This window comes from Ceratotherium simum, chromosome 32 (genome assembly GCF_057802395.1).
Source record: "Ceratotherium simum simum isolate JZ-2026a chromosome 32, ASM5780239v1, whole genome shotgun sequence".
In the NCBI taxonomy this organism is placed as follows: domain Eukaryota; kingdom Metazoa; phylum Chordata; class Mammalia; order Perissodactyla; family Rhinocerotidae; genus Ceratotherium; species Ceratotherium simum.
This window is the reverse complement of record NC_141931.1, coordinates 12,329,207-12,348,498: the sequence shown is the minus strand read 5'-3', so window position 1 is coordinate 12,348,498 and position 19,292 is coordinate 12,329,207. Positions and strand designations below refer to the sequence as shown.

Sequence of the window (19,292 nt, the reverse complement as noted above, 5' to 3'; positions counted from 1 at the left end):
AGCTGTGAAAAATAATATGCTCATACTATATACATAATACAATTTTCACTTCAGTGGCAAGCTACGTTGACATAAATCTGTAAAATATGAGAGATTAATTACCTCACAAGCACCGAAGATGAAATTATAGTTTTAATTTATGTATATTTGGAGTATTTTATTTAATAAAAGATGTGATTTTATTTCCCCCTTCCACATCACTTCTCTTATAAATGGCAACAGCTTTGACTAGTTTAAGTGATTTATATTCTAAACATATATACTCACATCTGTATATATGTCTGTGTGTATATTATGGGAAACATTTCCTTTTCCACCCATGCTGGATTTCTTCAAGGCAAAGTTTTAATGCAGTCAGCCGAATTCCACTATCCAGTACACTGCTAATATAGAGAGGCCTTGTGAGTTGCATTATAAATGCCAAATTTAAAGACAGGCTGTAAAATTAAGGATTTTAATATTGGCAAAAGTTGATTGATTCAGTATTCTGTCCAATGGAACTTAGACCTTATCATATCCGGTCAGTTCTGTTTTCTGTCTATCCCAGGCCTTCTTAGCTCTTTGAGACCCAAAGAGAGGGCCGTGAGAAAATATGGACAATGTCAAACCTAAAATTTTTGTATATCTCCACTTCTCCTTGGTCTGGTGTGGCTGGGCCATTCAAAGATTGTTCCAGCCCCTCTTGGGGTAGTAAACTCATGAGTTTATTACCCATCATGTGACATAGTAGCGGAAAGAGCACTGGATGCAGAGCTCCTGGTGTTCTAGTTCTACTAGTAGTTCCACGGCAGTGACCTTGGTGTGTGACTCTGAGTAAACTACAGCCTCTCCGGACCTATTTATTAAAGATTTATTGAGCCCCCACTTTGAGTCAGTAAACCCAGAACGGGCAAGTAAACGTGATCACAATGCAGTGTTAAAGGCGCTTGATGATGGGAGGACAGGGTCCCCCAGGAGGGCCCCCTAATGCAGACTTAGATCAGACAAGTCTTCCTGAAATAGGTGATCTAAAAGCCAGGACCTAGAGTAAATAATAGAAACTGGCTGGGCAAAGAAGGACCTGGTGGGAGGGGGAGGATCAGCATTGCTCTAAGGAGAAGAAACAGCGTGTGTAAAGGCCAGAGAGGGACAGAACGTGGTAAATTCCAGAACTGAAAGTTTTCAGAACAGCTAGTGAATAGAATGCAGCAGAAAATGGAGAGTTAAGGCTGTAGAAGTAATGAGGAGGCAAATGCTAATGGACATTGTAAGCCAAGTTAAGGACTTTGGACTGGATTTTGATGGCAACAAAGAACCATTGAAGTGACTTAGAGAGGAGAGGGAACATTATGGATTTTCACTTTTTAAAGAAAGAGCACTCTTGCTGCAAGGACACAAAGTGATCAGGAAGGGGATTGCTGCGGTGATGTAGGTGAGAGGCGAATGTCCTGAAACAGAGGCATGGTGGTTGAGATGGCTCAGAGGCATTTTTGAGAAGAACCACCAGCGCACCAGCTTGGCACACTGGGGAGTCCATAATTGTTTATTGAATGACTACATGGGTTGGGGAGGAAGAAGTGATGTCAAGGACAAGGGTGGGTTTCCGGCTTGGACAGCTAGAAGTAGAATGGTGCTGCTCACAGAAATGGGGAACTCAAGAAGAGGAGCAGGTTTTGATTGAAGGAAAGGAAATGAGTTCTATTCCTTTTTTTTTAAATTGTGGTAAAATACACATAATATAAAATTTACCATCTTAACCATTTTTAAGTGTACAGTTCAGTGGCATTCAGTAAAGTCACATTGTTGTGCTACCATCACTACCATTCATCCACAGAACTCTTTTCATCTTGCAAAACTGACACTCTGTACCAATTAAACAATAAGTCCCCACTTCCCCCTCCCTACAGTCCCTGGCACCCACTATTCTTTCTGTCTCTATGATTTTGACTACTCTAAGTTCTTATATAAGTGGAATTATACAATATTTGCCCTTTTGTAACTGACTTATTCACTTGGCATGATGTCCTCAAGGTTTATCCATGTTGTAGCATGTGTCAGAATTTCCTTCCTTTTTAAGGCTGAATAATATTCCATTGTATGTATACACTGCATTTTGTTGATCCATTCATCCATTGTTAGACACCTGGATTGCTTCTATCTTCTGGCTATTGTGACTAATGCTGCTATGGATGTACAAATCTTTCTTTGAGTCCCTGCTTTCAATTTTTTGAGTTATATACCCAGAAGTGGAATTGCTGGATGATATGGTAATTCCATGTTTAATATTTTGAGGAATTGCCATACTGTTTTCCACAGTGGCTACGTCATTTTATATTCCCATCAATAGGGCACAAGGGTTCTGACTTCTCCACTTTCTCATCAACACTTGTTATTGTCTGTTTATTTGATAGTAGCCATCCTAATTGGTGTGAGGTGGTATCTCATTGTGTTTTGATTTGCATTTCCCTAATGATTAGTGATATTGAGCTTCTTTTTCATGTGCTTATTGGCCATGTGTATATCTTCTTTGGAGAAATGTTTATTCAAATCCTTTGCCCATTTTTTAACTAGGTTGTTTATTTTGTTGTTGTTGAGTTGTAGGAGTTCTTTTTATATTCTGGATATTAACTCCTTATCAGATATGTGATTAGCAAATATTTTCTCCCATTCTGTCAGTTGCCTTTTCACTCTGTTGATTGTGTTCTTTGATGTACAGAAGTTTTTAATTTTGATGTGGTCCAATTTATCTATTTTTTCTTTCGTTGCCTGTGCTTTGGGTGTCATATCCAAGAAATCATTAACAAATCCAAAGTCATGAAGTTTTCCCTTATGTTTTTTTCTAATAGTTTTATAGCTTTAGCTCTTATGTTTAGGTCTTTGTTCCATTTTGAGTTGTTTTTGTGTATATGGTGTAAGGTAAGGATCCAACTTCCTTCTTTTGCATGTGGGTTTCCCAGTACCATTTGTTGAAATCCATTCTTTATTTGTAACACAGAAAAATTCAACCAGATAGTCTTTAAGTCCCATCTGGCACTTAATGTTTTATGAATCTACCTCCTTATGTTAGTTCTAAAATGACTACATTCTAGTTTCAAATTGTGTCTTCTCACTCTTTATTTTAGAATCTAATGACTAAATCTGTATGTATTTGATCTATGCCGTTTGTGATTTTTTTCACATTCTCTTTAACCATCACTTTCCCAGACTGAAGAATCCTTATCTTGTTTAGTCTCTCTCCATACATCATATCCTCAGGCTATCCTGTAATCATTCTCTTACCTTTTCTGGACTTTCTCTTGTTCATGATACCCTCCTTGAAGTGTGGTGATAAGTATTATGAACAGCATTTTAAAAACATGCACCATTATTTATATGATAGAAAGATGAGTTATTTTATGAATATTTTCAGTTTCAGTCTTAGGAATCTCATATTTTAGTCAGCCTTTTGACCATGGCAGCATTATTGGTACAACCCTTTGAGGTAAAGACCTATAGTGCACCCCAGATCCGATTTTTCTGTAAGGACTCTGAGCTCAAAGTCTTTCATTTTAAATTCTAATATTTCTGACTTGTAGTTTAAAAAATGCAAAATTTGATTCAAGGATAATAATGCATTTTCACTGAGGCCTTGTATATAGTTAATGTGTACAAGTGTTCTATGAAATCTTGAAAAGGTATACTCTTTGCTTACTACTTAACAAATATTTATTATATGCATTCTATATGCAAGGCACTATTCTAGAAGATAAGGATAAACAATGAATGAGATAAGTGAATAAATATTTGATGAATAGACAAAAAGATGTATTTCCTGTGGAATGTAGAATTTGATATTTATCTTTTAGTTCAACTTTATAAATTATATTGTACAGTTCTTTTTGTCCTTATTTATTTTTTATCTACTTTGATCTATCACAGATGAAGAGTAGTATGTTAAAAGTTTCCCACTATGTTATTTCTGTTGATTTTCTCTTGTAGTTTTAGTTTAGTTAACCTTGCTGTATTTGATATTGTTTTATATCCAGTACTGATTTTTTAAAAATCTATCAAATTCTAATTTAATATTAAGATTGCCATGTATCGTCAAACGTGGTCTTGGCAGAAAACAGCTCTGTAAACTCCAGATGGTTTAAATAAAGAGACAGATGAAGGGACAACTTTCAGAAGTATAGTTAGAGTTAGCGGAACAAACAAAGTGATGAGGTTCCCACAGATGAGCAATATTGTGAAACCTTCACTACCACTAGATCCAAAGGCAAGGCGACGAAACCCTGTTAGATTTATTTTTACAATGATTAGGCCTTCTTTCTGACATCATGTTAATGCTTTCTGTGTTTTATTTTTCTATGCTGTCTCCTTTGCTTGCTTTCTTTCTTTTTGTTATATAGATTTAAAAAAGTTTTTTTAAATGGTTATTTTAAACATAAAGTTACTATAGTTAAGATAGCATTTTTGCTTCCATAACTCTTCCCCTTCCCAATGTTTATAAATTTCATAGGGGTTATGGATTCTCCTCTCTAAAATCTACATAAACCTGTCTTTGTTGAGAATCGCTTTGCGGGCCGTCCCGGTGGCGTAGTAGCTAAGCGCACGCGATCCACGTCAGCAGCCCGGGGTTCGCAGGTTCGGACCCCGTGCACGCACCAATGCACCGCTTGTCAAGCCATGCTGTGGTGGCGTCCTATATGAAATAGAGGAAGACGGGCATGGATGTTAGCTCAGGGCCAATCTTCCTCACAAAAAAAAAAAAGAAAGAAAGAATCACTTTGCCATTACATTCAATTTCATCCACATTTACCGTTTAGCATTATGTACATACTGGATCTGTTTCAGTGTACATTGTAAATTTCTCATAATAAAACATATTCATTCTTTTTTTTTGGTGACAGAGATCAGCCCTGAGCTAACATCTGTTGACAGTCTTCCTCTGTTTTGTATGTGGGACACTGCCACAGCATGGCTTGCTGAGCGGTGCATAGGTCCACACCCGGGATCCAAACCTGCGAACCCCGGGCTGTGGAAGCGAGCAGGCAAACTTAACCACTATGCCACCGGGCCGGCCCCGTACCCATTCTTAAGATTTTAGTTTTGATTCATTTCTCAATTAACAAGAGTATATTTTTTCAGTTAAAAAAATTTTTTTTATTCAGAGATAGGCAAGTGGTGTATTTTTCAAGACCTTACCTCTGAATATTTGTTGCCTTCAAGCATATACGACAGTTTAGCTGGGTTTGGAATTCTCCTCATTGCATTTTCTCCTCAAATCACTCTAAACGTTGCTTTTGTTGAGTCTGAGTCTAAGGACAGCCGGATTTGCATTCTTTTGTATATAAGATGTTTTCTTTTTGTATTTGGGTAGAATCCTTATCCTAAGAGTTCAAAAATTTTGCCAAAATGTGTCTGAGACTCTCTCTCTGCTTATAACATGGTGAAGCCTTTTGATCTCCAGAATCATGTTTTGTTTATTTTCCCTAACATAACACTATTTTTTATTATACTTTTGATTATTTTTGTTTCACTTAATATTTTTCCCTGGGAATATTTATTATTTTTAGATCATCTCTGTTCTCTTTTGTCCATGCTTATTATACATTCTTTCATAATTTTTATTTTTTTGGTGAGGAAGATGGGCCCTGAGCTAACATCTGTTGCCAATCTTCCTCTTTTTGCTGAAGAATACCTATGCCCATCTTCCTCTATTTTGTATGTGGGATGCTGCCAGAACATGGCTTGATGAGCAGTGCGTAGGTCCATGTCCTGGATCCAAACCCACGAACCCCAGGCTGCCAAAGTGGAGCACACAAACTTAACCACTGTGCCACCGGACCGGTCCCCATAATTTTGGTTTTTATTGTTTTGTTCACCATTTCATGAGGAGTGCTCTGCCTAGGCCTGGTATTAATGAATAGACAAGGCTTACAGGGTGCTCTTTGCCTATATTCCCCATCAATTGAGATGGCAAGGGAATCGTTTAGCCCAGTTTTGTATGATGATGAGGCTTCCCTCTAATGTGGCGTCACAACACTAACATGCTATTTCCTCCCCGTCCCACTGGTTATAGAGGAAGACGCTGACCTAAGTTTGGAGCATTCTGCAAATCCCATAGTTGTTCACTGATCACGGGTAGTTTATGGGAGTTTGTTTCTTCCTCTCTTGCCCCTGCCTCAGGATCCTCTTTTTCTCCTTTTCTTTACAATCAACCTCTTTGAAAGACCAATCAATTTTAAGTAAGTCCATCTCTTCATCTTATCTCCATCCCTTAACCTACTGCATTTGACTTCTGCCTCCACCATTCTGCCTAAACGGTCCTTGTAGAATTTGACATTGACCTCCCAGCTCCTAAATCCTACAGACACGTTTTCCATCTTTTCTTTGCTTGATCTCTCTGTGCATTCCACACTGTTGATGGCCCCCTCCTCCTTAAAACTCTTCTAGCCCTTGATTTCTATAACACTCCCCTCCTTATTATCCTAATCTCCAGACCAACCCTTTACCTTCACCAGCTTCGTCTCCTCTGCCTATCGTTTCAATATTAAACCTCCTTCCCATCTTCTGTCTTGTTCTCTTTTCAATCTCCCTGAGTAGTTTAACTTATGGCCATTTCAGCTGACTCCTTATTTGCTTATGAATCCCAAATCTGTATCTATATATGACCCGTCCTCTGAATTCCTTTGTATTTCTGATGACTTCCAAGCACGTTCAACTACATAGCCCAAACTCAACTTTTGAGGAGTCTTGTATTTCTTTGAAAATCTGATGAAAGAGTACCCCCTCCCAAATGCGCATATGTACAAAATCCTGCATATAATTTCAGGGAGCTCATGGACTGCCTGAAGCCCATCTATGCCTTCTGGATCCATGGACCCCAAGTTAATAACTCTTGGACTAGAAGAAACAGTATCAAGTTCAGATGCCCTAGCTTGGAATCAGAGATGCTTCCATTTTATACAATCATATGGCCATTGGTTATCAATTGGATCTTGCTCAGACTCTCTCCCTTGTGCTCTGGAGCATATAACTTATGCTAGACCATAATTTTGTACACATTTGCTCTGGTTTAGGTCCTCAGTCTGGATTCTGATTTTGGAAGTCCTGTTTTGATCTATTGGCATTTATGTTCTTCAAATGGCTGGGCTTAGAGGGAAAATCAAATTTTCTAATTTTATTGCCTTTTGAGGTGTCAATAAAATAACAGATTTTTCTTTCTGCCTGTAAGAAATTTTAGAACGTACTTTCTCATGCTTTAACTTAGTGTAGCCACTCTGCTTTAAATATGCTCTCAGTTTCCTCACACCATAGCCTTCATCTATCCCTACTATGCTAGATTAATGTGTGAACTAAGGTAGTCTGACCCTGCTACTTTGGAATACCAAGTAAGCACCGCACCAAAGTTAGCTTCCATTGCTTAGCAGAACTCCGTTTTCCAGATGGGAAGAGATTTACACCTACCCTAACATCACTCGACCAACTGCCCATCTGTGTTACAGTAGAGATCCTTCACCATTGTCTGGCAGGTTTCATCTATTACTGTAAAAGCTTACATTTTATAATTCAGCTTACTTAACTGGTAGCCTTCCTCTATCCTTTCTGGCGTAATCTCCTACCTTCCTAAATTGTTTCCATGTTTGGTAACTGAACAAACACTGGAAAAGTATATCAAATGAATCTTCAAATCCAATGGATGCAGAGATGGTTTAGTTTTCTTACAGCTTGATTCTTGGAGTCTCTAGAAAGATACGTGATTCCACAAAAATTCAAGCTTTCTCCTTATCTACATATCCCAATAAATCATCAAGAGCAAACCCTCTCCTGATTGGAAGTGTCACCGACTAGGCAGACTCGAGACACTCAAGGGTGGGTTTGGAAGCAATTAACTGTTTCTCCAAGTTGTTTTTTTCCTTTTGTATGTTAAGGAGATGTAACCACCAACCATTCTGAAACTGACCAAGCCTCCCCACAAGAGCTATGCCCATGACCTTTGCCTTTCCTTTAATGCTAAAATCTCTCCAGGAGGAGCTTAGGCCTCCTTACCATAACCTGCAGTGTATGTGGAAGCATGTTTTCCAACTGAGCCTGTGCAAGCGAATACCCACCTCTCCTTTTTGAATATTCATTCCCCATCCGAAATAAAATTTCCTGCTTCCCTTTGTTCCAGGATGCCATGACTTTGGAAATGATTCCTCATGGCCTCCTATTTGCTGCAAATACACTTTACTTGGTGAGACAACTTCCACTGGTGTAGAGTCTTATTTAACTCACCAGGAGGTGAGCCCACTTGGTTCGGTAACAGAAGGACAGGGCTTTGAGAACATCTCTCCATTCCAAGCTTATCCAGAAGCAGAATTCCCCTAAGGACTCTGAACTGCCTTAGCCATAACAGTTGCGGGTGGAACTGCCCACCTACGTCCAGAACACAATATTAGAACAAAAACAACATCCTGTTCCCTCGAGCCTGTGCCAGAGGATAGATTGGCATCTTCCCCATTTACCTGATTATTCTCTTCTATTTTTGTTGATTTATTTACCTTTTAATACTGTTTACCTGGCCAGATCCTCCTTGCCTCCATTCTAAACTTTGCCTTCTTTTCAGAGCCTACCTGTATTTCTTGTCTACTCTTTCTATATCAACTGTGGCCTTCCTTGACCTCTGTCTGCCAGACCCAGACAGATATGGCATGCCTGATTTTACATTAGACATGCTTTATTTTATATTCATAACAGTGATAAACTCTAAAAACTTAATGTGGATTAACAAAGTTATCTCCTAATATTTCTATATTGAAAGTAAATAACCATGAAGACATTTTAAAATAATTTTCCACAATTAGAAAACTCCACAAGTAGGTTTTAACAAATATTGCTCCTTATATTTGGCTTTCCATGGTGGAGATGCATGTTAAAACTTTACTTAACAAACAAAACTTAAAGAATGTGTATTATGTGTTTGTGTGTTGTGAACCATCAGTGTTCATTTATAACATTTTCTTTTCACTTTACATCATCATCAAAAAAATTTTGTAGTCATTGCATGTCCAAAACACAGTTGAAACACACAAACACATAATACACATTCTTTAAGTTTTGTTTGTTGAGTAAAGTTTTAACATGCATCTCCACCATGGAAAACTGAATCAGTATGCCCTTGACCTGGTACCAGGAAGAGGAAGGTGTTAATTACCGTGTTGCCACAAGGTTTATGAACTGGCATTAACAGCTCAGCGGGGACAAAGGTGGCACAATGGGCAACTTCTGAGAATGGTGAAGAAAAGCATCATTACCTACAGATTTACTTTCACTTACAAAACCTCATGCTTTTTATTTGAGTGATACTCAACAAATGTTATTTTTAAAGCACATTACTCTCATAGTAGCATAATTACCTTACCATCTTTATTATCTGCATAATTAAAATATAAATACTTCTCAGTGTAGCAATTCAGTGAAGATACTTGGTTAATATGTTAATTCATCCTTTAAATCTATTACAGCCATGCTGCAGTCAGCACTTTTGAGGTTTGGTGAACACAGCTGGAATTTCAGAACACTCCCAGCAGGGCTGAGAAACTAATTGCCCACAGTACTTAAATATTTAAAAAAAAATCTTTCCAATAATTGCATATATACTGTTTTTTGAATGTGACAATTACATACTCCAAAGTTAGTCTTTTCAAAATAATTATTTTGGCCCATTTTCCTGATAGAATCTACACTCAGATTGTTCTGTTTAGGAAAGTTCATTTAGAGTCATCTGGGAAGGCTTAATTAGAAATCTAAGCATTTTAGGTCAGAGACTCTAGAAAAGTCTCTGATCTTTTTTATTCAGGAAAACTACATATATTTTAAAACATTTTGGGAGCCACCTACTTGAAATTTAAGTATTAATTACAGCTTTTTTTTATGAAACAGTTATGGCCTGCCTGAATTCTAATTTTGAAAGGATCAAGGGATTAAAATGATAGGATTACAGGACATGGTTCATGATTGGTTTAAGATGAATGAACAGAAGTGTTAGTAACTTAGTTTGTGCCAGTTAATGGCCAGATTGCTGGCATATATCTCTGTATCAGGCCAAAGACGTATTTGCAAATATGGTGACATCTGAATGGGATACTGCTTCTGGGAAAGGGGGCGATTTTACAAAATCATTGCTGAGAGGAGACAGAAATCATTTATTAACTTTAAAATGGAAACCTAGTTGCTATAATTTCTGAAGATATTTCTGGAAAAACACAATTAATATATGTACAAGTAATGAATTAGTTCCACATGTAGATGTAATCTAAATTAATATCAGCATTTTTGCAGAGATTTTTATTCTAACAGAATATTCTTTCTTATATGTCAAGATCCTAAGAGCATATATTACACATTCTTCTATTTTAATCATATAAATTAATCATGTAAATTAACCTTTATAAAGGTTAATTAATGGGGAATCAAACCTATGACAAAATTATTTGAAGGAATTCTAAATAAAAGAATTATTTGTAAGCTGTTTCTCTTCAAACTAGTCTCTGGTACCTCTTATGGCATTAAAACTGAGTTTGGCTTAATATATTTTTTCTAGTACATGCTTTTAATAAATAGTAACTTATTTAGAATTAACTATAGAACACAAAACAAAAAATTAGGTTTTAATGTTCTAATTTAGTTTAATGCAATATTTGCTTTAATATAGTAATCATATTGTCATTTATTAAAAGAATCAAACGAAATCAAGAGAAAAACATTAGGGAGCAAAAAGAACATTAAAAATACTTTGGTTTTTAATTTAGTGTTTTATAATGGGGTGAATATCATGGTATGTATTTAGAGTCATAACTTTATTTGTTTTCAGATAAAAAGACTATGCTAATATATGTTTATATTATGTTTACAGTAACTTAGGAATTAAATAATTCTTTTAATTTTTGCTACATCAGCATGTATTGTAACTTAAGATAAAAGATGATTATGATTTTTTTGATATGATTATAATAAATTCCTTAAGACATGGGATCGTACTTTATTACTCATTTTTACTTTCTTCTTTTCTCTTCAGCATCCAGCTCACCAGTTGGTACATTTTAGGCGTTCTTCAAATATTGGGTTTTGTGTTTAAAATGAATGTCAAATAAACAAGTTTTTGTCCCTAGTGAGAAGATAGCATGTGTGAACACAACGCCAGGCCAGGCACATGACTGGTATTAAATAAGTTCTTGCTAAATCTGAAACTTGCTTCTTTCTTATTATAGAATTTTCTTTGCCATAGTATTGATATCATGTAAGCGAAAAAGAAAAAAAGGCAATATCCATAATTCATTTTGCATAATCTCTGTGTTCTAAAGGTTAAATAGTTGTATATTTTGTTTAGTTTAGACTCTTTGTGACTAAAGCTAACAAATAGTTCGAAAAATCTATCGCATTTTGGATGGGGAAGTAGTTATACTTGCACAGCTTTTGCAGCAAAATTTTGATTTTTTTCCTTTTGGTTTATGAAAGCTGAAAATAGAAAACTTTTTCATGAACAAGAAGTTGAAAAGTGCCTTGTAGCCCTTTTGGGTTCTGAAAACGATGGAACTAAAATTGCTGCTTCCCAAGCTATTTCGGCCATGTGTGAGAATTCAGGCAGCAAAGAGTTTTTCAATAATCAGGGTAAGCTAACTGGAGAAAACCATTTGGAATATTTTTAGGTTATCATATTGTCGTTTACATGGATGTTTGCAAAGTCACATTTTTACCTTTTTTTTCTGTAGGGATTCCACAGTTAATTCAGTTGCTAAAAAGTGACAATGAAGAGGTAAGGGAGGCTGCAGCCCTTGCCCTGGCTAATCTGACCACTTGCAATCCTACGAATGCCAAGTAAGTACAAAAAGACTCATTCAGCACTGCCTTACTATGGGATATCTAACAGTCCAAGATGTCCTCATTTTAATCTTTTGGCTTTCAAGGCAGTTTACATATTCATTCAAATGTTCTATCTTAGGTTATTCCTCAGAAACTCTTATGAAAATAAAAGTCATCACTTAGGCCTGTTTTCCAAAGACATTACAAAATCTTGACTCTTTCCCGGCTTGTTGGGAAAATGCGTGGGCCTTTTGATTCAGGCAACAGGCTAACGCTTGTGGAAGGTTCCAGTACAAATAAAACTGGATAATGCTGGAAATATTAAAAATGACATTACATAAACATTTGATAAAGCTAGAAAAAAATTTTAAGATCCATTTTAAAAGGACATAAACATTGGATAAATCTAGAAACATTTAAAAAGTCAATTTAAAACAACATATTACAGGTAAATACTAAGAAGAAGAAAGGTTGAAAAGGAATGCCTTCTGTATTCCAAGCACTGTGGTATGTGGTTTGTATTCATTTAAAAATTTAATTATCGAGATAATCCATCAACTAATGAGGAAAGTGAAGCTCTGCCAGGTTACCTAATTTTCCTGGGAACATATATTTATTAAAATAGCTGAGCTGGAAATTAAAACCAGATCTGTTGGACTCCAAAGTCTGTGTTATTTCCTCTACAGAAGATAAGGTTGTCTTATAAAACAGTAAGAATTTCTTGAAGGCAGCTTTCATAAATAAAATAATTATTTACCCTCCGTATATTTGGTCTGAGTGTTAGTCAGGGTTCTCTAGAGAAACAGAACCCATCAGAGATATGTATGAGGAGATTTATTATAAGAATTGGCTCATGCGATCATGAAGGCCGAGAAGTCCCATGATCTGCGATCTTCAATCTGGAGAACCAGGAAAGATGGTGATGTAATTCAGCCTGAGTCTGAAGGCCTGAGAAGCAGGAGTGCTGATGTCCAAGAGAAGGAGAAGATGGTTGTCCCAGCTCCAGCAGCGAGCTAATTTGCCCTTCCTCCTCCTTTTTTGTTCTGTTTGGGCCCTCAACGGATTGAATGATGCCCACCCACATTGGTGAGGGTGATCTTTATTTAGTCTACTGATTCAAATGCTAATCGCTTCCAGAAACACCCTCACAGACACACTCAAAAATAACGTTTTACCAGCTATCTGAGTATCCTTAGCCCAGTCAAGTTGACACATAATATGGTAGTTATTAACTTTCATATATTATTGTTTTATGGCATTGTGGCTAAAATTACCCTTTGCTAACTTGAAATAAATCCGCCTCCACCCTCGTCGTCATAGACTTAATCTATTTCTTACCCTTTCTTTCCCTTCCTCTACTCCCACACAAATATTTTAATGGAATGACTAAAAATCTAACAATGCCCAATAAAAATATAGCCAAAATGTATGAGCATCCAAATTGTGTTCCTTTAATAGCTACAGTCTTTGATACGGTGATTTCCTAAATTCAGGGTCATCATCATCTTGTACGAAAGCATACAAATTTCTGGAATATTGAGTCATAGTAAGTAGCAATTTGAAAATAGCATATTTCAGGATAGTCATGCCAGTGCAAAAATCTTATCAGTGACGTGAAAACACTTCTATCTCCAGTGCCTTTAGATTTATGTATTATCTAGAATACTTTAGTATGCCTCCAGAGTGTATAGATGTCTTGATTTGATGTGAGTTTGCCTGGCTTATATCATTTCAGAGTTTTATATAAAATCATAGAAAATTAGGATAGTAAGTAGTTCTAAAAGAGGCTGCCTTCAGATTTTCTCTTTCAATTATCTGTTTCACAGATTTTTGTCATCTGCCTCTATAGTTTCATTTTGTCAGCATAGAAAAGTCAATTAGGACTAAAAGATGCCTGACATTTTCTCCATGACAATCAACTTTATTTTTGTAGTTTAATTTTATTTTCATAAATTTTTAACTGCTGTTATTTCATTAACCTATTATATAATGTCCATTCTGATTTTTTCTTTTTTTTCAATTTGTATTTGGTAAGGGGAATGGGATATGAATGAAAGTGGTTCTATGGATGTCCTTTGCGGTCTATAGAGTTTTTACTTTGGACTTTTTGAGCAAAAGGATATGAAAATAAATGTTTTTGAGGAGGAAAGGGAGTCAGATTTGACATGTTTGTGTCAAATGCTAAAGGCTGGAGTTGAAAAAGATTCCATAGTCAATCCAAAGGAATGAAAACAAATAAGCCACGTTGTCTATCCTTCTAGCAAGGCTCCTAAAGTATTAATTACTGAAGCTAACCACAGCAGAAGAGACAACAAAGATGACTGGTTATTTTTAATAAAAAATGTTTTCTACTCAGATCATCTTTAAAAAATTGTTAGCTTAAGGGACTGGCCCGGTGGCATAGTGGTTAAGTTCGCGTGCTCCCCTTTGGTGGCCCAGAGTTTGCAGGTTCAGATCCCGGGTGCAGACCGATGCACTGCTTATCAAAGCCATGCTGTGGTGGTGTCCCATATAAAGTAGGGGAAGATGGGCACGGATGTTAGCCCAGGGTCAATCTTCCTCAGCAAAAAGAGGAAGATTGGCATCAGATGTTAGCTCAGGGCTAATCTTCCTCACAAAAACAAAACAAAACAAAATTCGCTTAAACTTGGCATTGGTGAGTGTTCCCAAGATCACTTTTTGGAAGCAGTCCATTCCATCACCTTTCCTAGCAAAGCACTATAGGGCTGAGGCTGAGTCATGGCTCTGCTGCCGGAATGGCTGGAGTTGGAGGTTAGAAAAAGTTAGAAGTTGCTTTTCTGCCACAACTAAGTACTAAAGGAAGAGGGAAAAACCCAGAGCTAATGTCTTCCAGGTGCCTTTGATAGATGTTTGGATACCTGATAATTGCTAACCTAATTAACCAAAAATATCCTTAAGCACTGTGAATACTAATTTTGTTTGTTAAAATGTAACCCCTTCTCCTATTCTCATATCTCGATGAGCCTAAATGGATTTCTAATTCTTAAACTCAAGGTACCTTCTGGAGTTGGAGGCTCATTTCCTGAATTGAGCAATCACCAGTGTGTTATGATAACATAAATGCTAGTGTAATTTCCTTTATCTAACAGATTTTTGCCTGGAAAGTTGTGGGTAAATCAAAATTTTCTAAATTAAAGAAAAAAAGTCAACCAGAGGAGGGAGAAACATACTTAGTGGTGACTCTTTTTGTAAAACTGACAAATACTTTTTTAAATTAAGTATTTTCATAATCTAAAAATAGAATATTATAATACATGTAAAATAATTTATAATCTAAAATACCTGAATTCAGATTTTCACAAGTCTTGCTTTCTTACAAAAGAAAACATGCTTATATGTAATAAAATAGTAAGATGATGAGCAATTTTAGTAGCAGTGATAAATAAATAATGAGACCATCTATACACCATTGTGGGAGATTTTCAACTTTAATTACAAATATCACCTTAATTGGTACCAAAAGATTTTACCTAATAGCTATTCTCTGGGCACAAGGCTTCCTAGATACTCAAGTTTTCTGGATATTTGAAAATTTACTTCTTTAATCAACAAAGCTTTTTAAAATTTGTAATGAGTTTGAATTAAAATCTTCTAAAATCCTTCCCACCTAACCTCCTGAAACTGACCATACTGTTATTAAACTTGGGGTGTGTGTGTTATGGTTACCATTTTGAGTAAGCTGCTATCATGTGCTCCAGGGTGGAGCTGTCAGGACCCCACAGGGAAGGTGGGTGCTTGCCCCACTCTCGGAGTATAGCCTCTGGGCGCAGTGGCTGTTGGGTGTGATTTGTTTTGTTGACTCCTTATTGGCAGGCTGTCAGTATTAATTTCACTGCTGTCTGTAGATCTGATTGGCAAGGCCAATCCTGCCAAAGTCCTCTTCAGATCCCTTCCTGTCCGTCAGTTAAAAGCTTGGATACCAGATAACCAAGCTTTATCAAATTTTACATAATAGCTATAAGTCAGGGCCTGAGGCTTCTTCTCTAAGTGGTGTTTTGGTCCTTAGAGGCCATGTCTTTTCTTTTTTTTCGGACAATTCTCATATATATTCTGGATGTATGAAGTTTCCAGGTATTTGAGTTATGGATAAGTGAGACTGTAGTTAAAAAAATAATCTAACAAACACAAATCCCTTTACTTACAAATAAGCCAGTGTTGGGGAGTAAAATGATAAAGAGTAAAGTAGGTCACCGAATATGTTCTGAAAGTATGTTCATTCAACTTCCAGTAAGTATTGTGCCTCAGGCCTTTTGTGTTGACCATCTTCTCTGCCCCAGAATGCCCGTGGCTCACTCCCTCACCCCCTTCAAGTCTGTTCAAATGTCACCTTCTCCAAGAGGCCTACCAGGACTACAGTGTTTACAATTACATTCCCCCCACACATATCCTCAGTCCTCCTTCCCTGCTGCCCTTTTTCATAGCGCTTTTTTTTTTTTTAATAATTTTATTTATTTATTTTTTTCCCCCAAAGCCCCAGTAGATAGTTGTATGTCATAGTTGCACATCCTTCTAGTTGCTGTATGTGGGACGCGGCCCCAGCATGGCCGGAGAAGCGGTGTGTCGGTGCGCGCCCGGGATCCGAACCTGGGCCGCCAGCAGCAGGGCGCTGCGCACTTAACCGCCAAGCCACGGGGCCGGCCCTTTCATAGCGCTTTTTATTTTCTAACATACTATATAACTCACTTATTATATTTATGATTTATTTTTTATCCCTCCTTCCTCTGACCAGCATCCATGAAGGGAACACCTCTGTCTGTTTAATTTACTGGTACACACCAAGCATCTAGAATAGTGCTCAGCCCATAGTAGGCATTCAGGGGAAATGGGCTTAGACCAAAAATACAACCAAAAGGAAGACAATGAAAAACAGAAGTCTGTCAACCAATGCCCACAACTTAAAACAGAAAGTGATCATCCGTACTGTTTTGTTTGTTTTTGCATAATTTGGATCACAGATGCAACAGTGGAGACTTACCTAAAAGAGTCTTCTGTTCATACTTTTCATTCTTTATTATCTGCAGAATAAAGGTCATTTAAAATGGATAAAAATATGAAAAGGCAAGTAATAAGAATAAAAATAACTATTTGAAGGCATAGGAAAAGAGGACAAGAACAGCCAAATTCACTTATTTTAAGTGAGAAAAGGAGAAAGAGAAGTAAAATTATTTTTTAAGTGAATAAATAAAAAGTGAGAAAGCAAAATAACCCCCACAGAAAGAAATAGAGGAAAATGGAAACCAAAAAGCAATAATGAATTTTACATAAAAATGTTTTCCATTTAGTTAATTTGGACACTGTTATCCATCCTTTCTTGGTTCACTGTTGATCTTTTTGACGTGTCAATTTGTAGTACTTTTTAGAAAGGAGAAAGTTGTTAATTTTTGAAATAGAAAATACAATTTTTGGCTAAATTTGATGTTATATTTACCTTGTACTCTTCTATCCAATTAGTCATTTCAAAGTTTTACATTATTTTTGCAAGTACTGAGAGAATTATTTTTGGTTGACATTCTTCTGAGGGGCAGATCCTACATATCATATGAATATTTTAAGCTATTAATTTATACCATCACTGCCATCTGTTGGATCTGATCAGAATTAGAGTTTTTAAGTCATCCCAAGAATGAAAAAAGTTCAATGTTTTTCATCTCCCTTTGCCAACATTAACTAAATTTTGGCTATTGGTAAACTATGAAAAGATTAGAAAATAGTCTGATTGGTGACTAGATTGTTGACTAGAAAATAGTGTGATTGTTGACTAGATATTTCAAAAGATACAATTATTTTAGGAAATAAAACACAATGAATAAAATAAAAATACAAAAAGTAGTAACTACAATTATTTTTACTACCTATAGATAAGTAAGTAAAAACTGTGATTTTGCTATAGAAAATACATAAGCTAGTCTCTATGTGTAAACATACTAATTCGTACTGATTCTTAAATCTTCTTATTTCCATTTCCTTGTTTATTTTTTTTTATTTTTTATACCCCTCCTTGACTTCTCACAACAGCATTGACTCAAGAAAGTTCTAAAGGGCAGCACATATAGTGGGTACTTAAGAAAAAAGATTTGATTGATTGCTGGGCCACTGCTGGCCTCCACAATACTGGAGACAAAGAGCTCTTCTCTAGGGACTGTCCTGCTATTGTGTGACCTGTGGTCAGGACCACAACAAAGGAAATGAGGATTTGAGTAAGGAGTACACCCCAAAGGGGCTCCAGAAAGAGACAGAATGCTCCCAAATTACATGCATGTGCGTCTGAGTGTTTGGGGAACTTTTGAACATCCTCTTTATATCTAGATGACTTTATTTTGTATTACCAGTATTAATATTTCTCTTCACTAACATAAAAATAAAGCATTGACTGAATCATTTTAATACCTAGTAGAATTATTCATGGAGTACCATGCCTAAGAAAGCCATGGAATTTGTAGAGAAGATATGTAAATATGTACAATGTATGCCATGTACAGAACTTAACGGAGTACTTCAAGAACAGTACTTCGCTTATTCACAGTGACCCAACTCCCTGTCAGTCAATTCAGTATTGTAAGAGAAGAGCCTGACCTTTAGTGACCTCTTGGAATGTTAAATCTCTCTAGTGTGTACAGAAAGCACTTTTCAAGGCCTTTTTTTCCATTCCCACCCCATTAAATAGAGTTGGGGGAAGGTAATATATTTGTATATTTACTTTTACCATTTCTTTTATTCTGTAGACTTAAGTATAGTCTAATGCTATTCTTTAGAATTGCCTATATTTTATTGTGCGCTTAAGGCTGTAGTGCAGTGAATGATCATAGTCACTTTGAAGGGAAAGAGAAACCCCACCTCTCCAAGCTGGCAAAATACCACAAGTTTCTTTCCGCCCTCTCCATTCCTTTGCACGAAGAGATGGGCTATTTACCTCTGAGATGGCTAGAGATGTGTGCTGTCAGCCTTTGAAAATAAATTTTAACGTCTGCTCTAGATCATACTTCTTGGCCAATATGCACAGATTCACTTAGAATAAGTAACCTTGTCACTTAGAATGTTTTTTTATTAAAGAAACATCGACCATAGAAATAATCCACGGTGATTTACAAAATTAAAATGCAGTCTCATGAAACATGCAAATTCATGTTATAGACTTGATGTATCGACTGGACTTAATAATGCTAAAGTTGTGTGGTTATTGTCTTTGTCGCCTAAGGGTTTTTTGCAGGGAAATCTTTTCCGAGTTCCATTTCCCTTCTAACATTTAGAGGAACTGTGTCTTCATACTGACCCCTAGTGGCGGTTTCGGAGCAAGATGGGGGAGGGGCAGAAAGGTAACAGGATTGTTCTGTGTTTTAGCGAAACGCACAGTAATTTAATTTGAAACACTGTCCAGTGTGTTTAAAACAATATTATACAATATTATTAAAAGATTGTGATCTGGAAAGCATTTCATTGTGATGCTTTTAAAGAGATCATAATCTACT

The 19,292-nt window shown here is 36.5% G+C and overlaps 1 protein-coding gene across 3 annotated transcripts in view; it reads left to right on the top strand.

Moving 5' to 3' along the window:
- Positions 1–19,292, top strand: part of ARMC3 (armadillo repeat containing 3) — a 100,210-nt gene that overhangs the window by 39,265 nt on the left and 41,653 nt on the right. For all 3 annotated transcript variants that reach the window (XR_015549342.1, XM_004425299.3, XM_087420751.1), the window contains exons 9-10: positions 11,461–11,613; positions 11,715–11,820. Coding sequence is in view for 2 of the 3 variants with exons in the window: in XM_004425299.3 (XP_004425356.3) it covers positions 11,461–11,613; positions 11,715–11,820 (259 nt within the window). In the remaining variant the exon portion in view is untranslated. The remainder of the gene's footprint in view (positions 1–11,460; positions 11,614–11,714; positions 11,821–19,292) is intronic.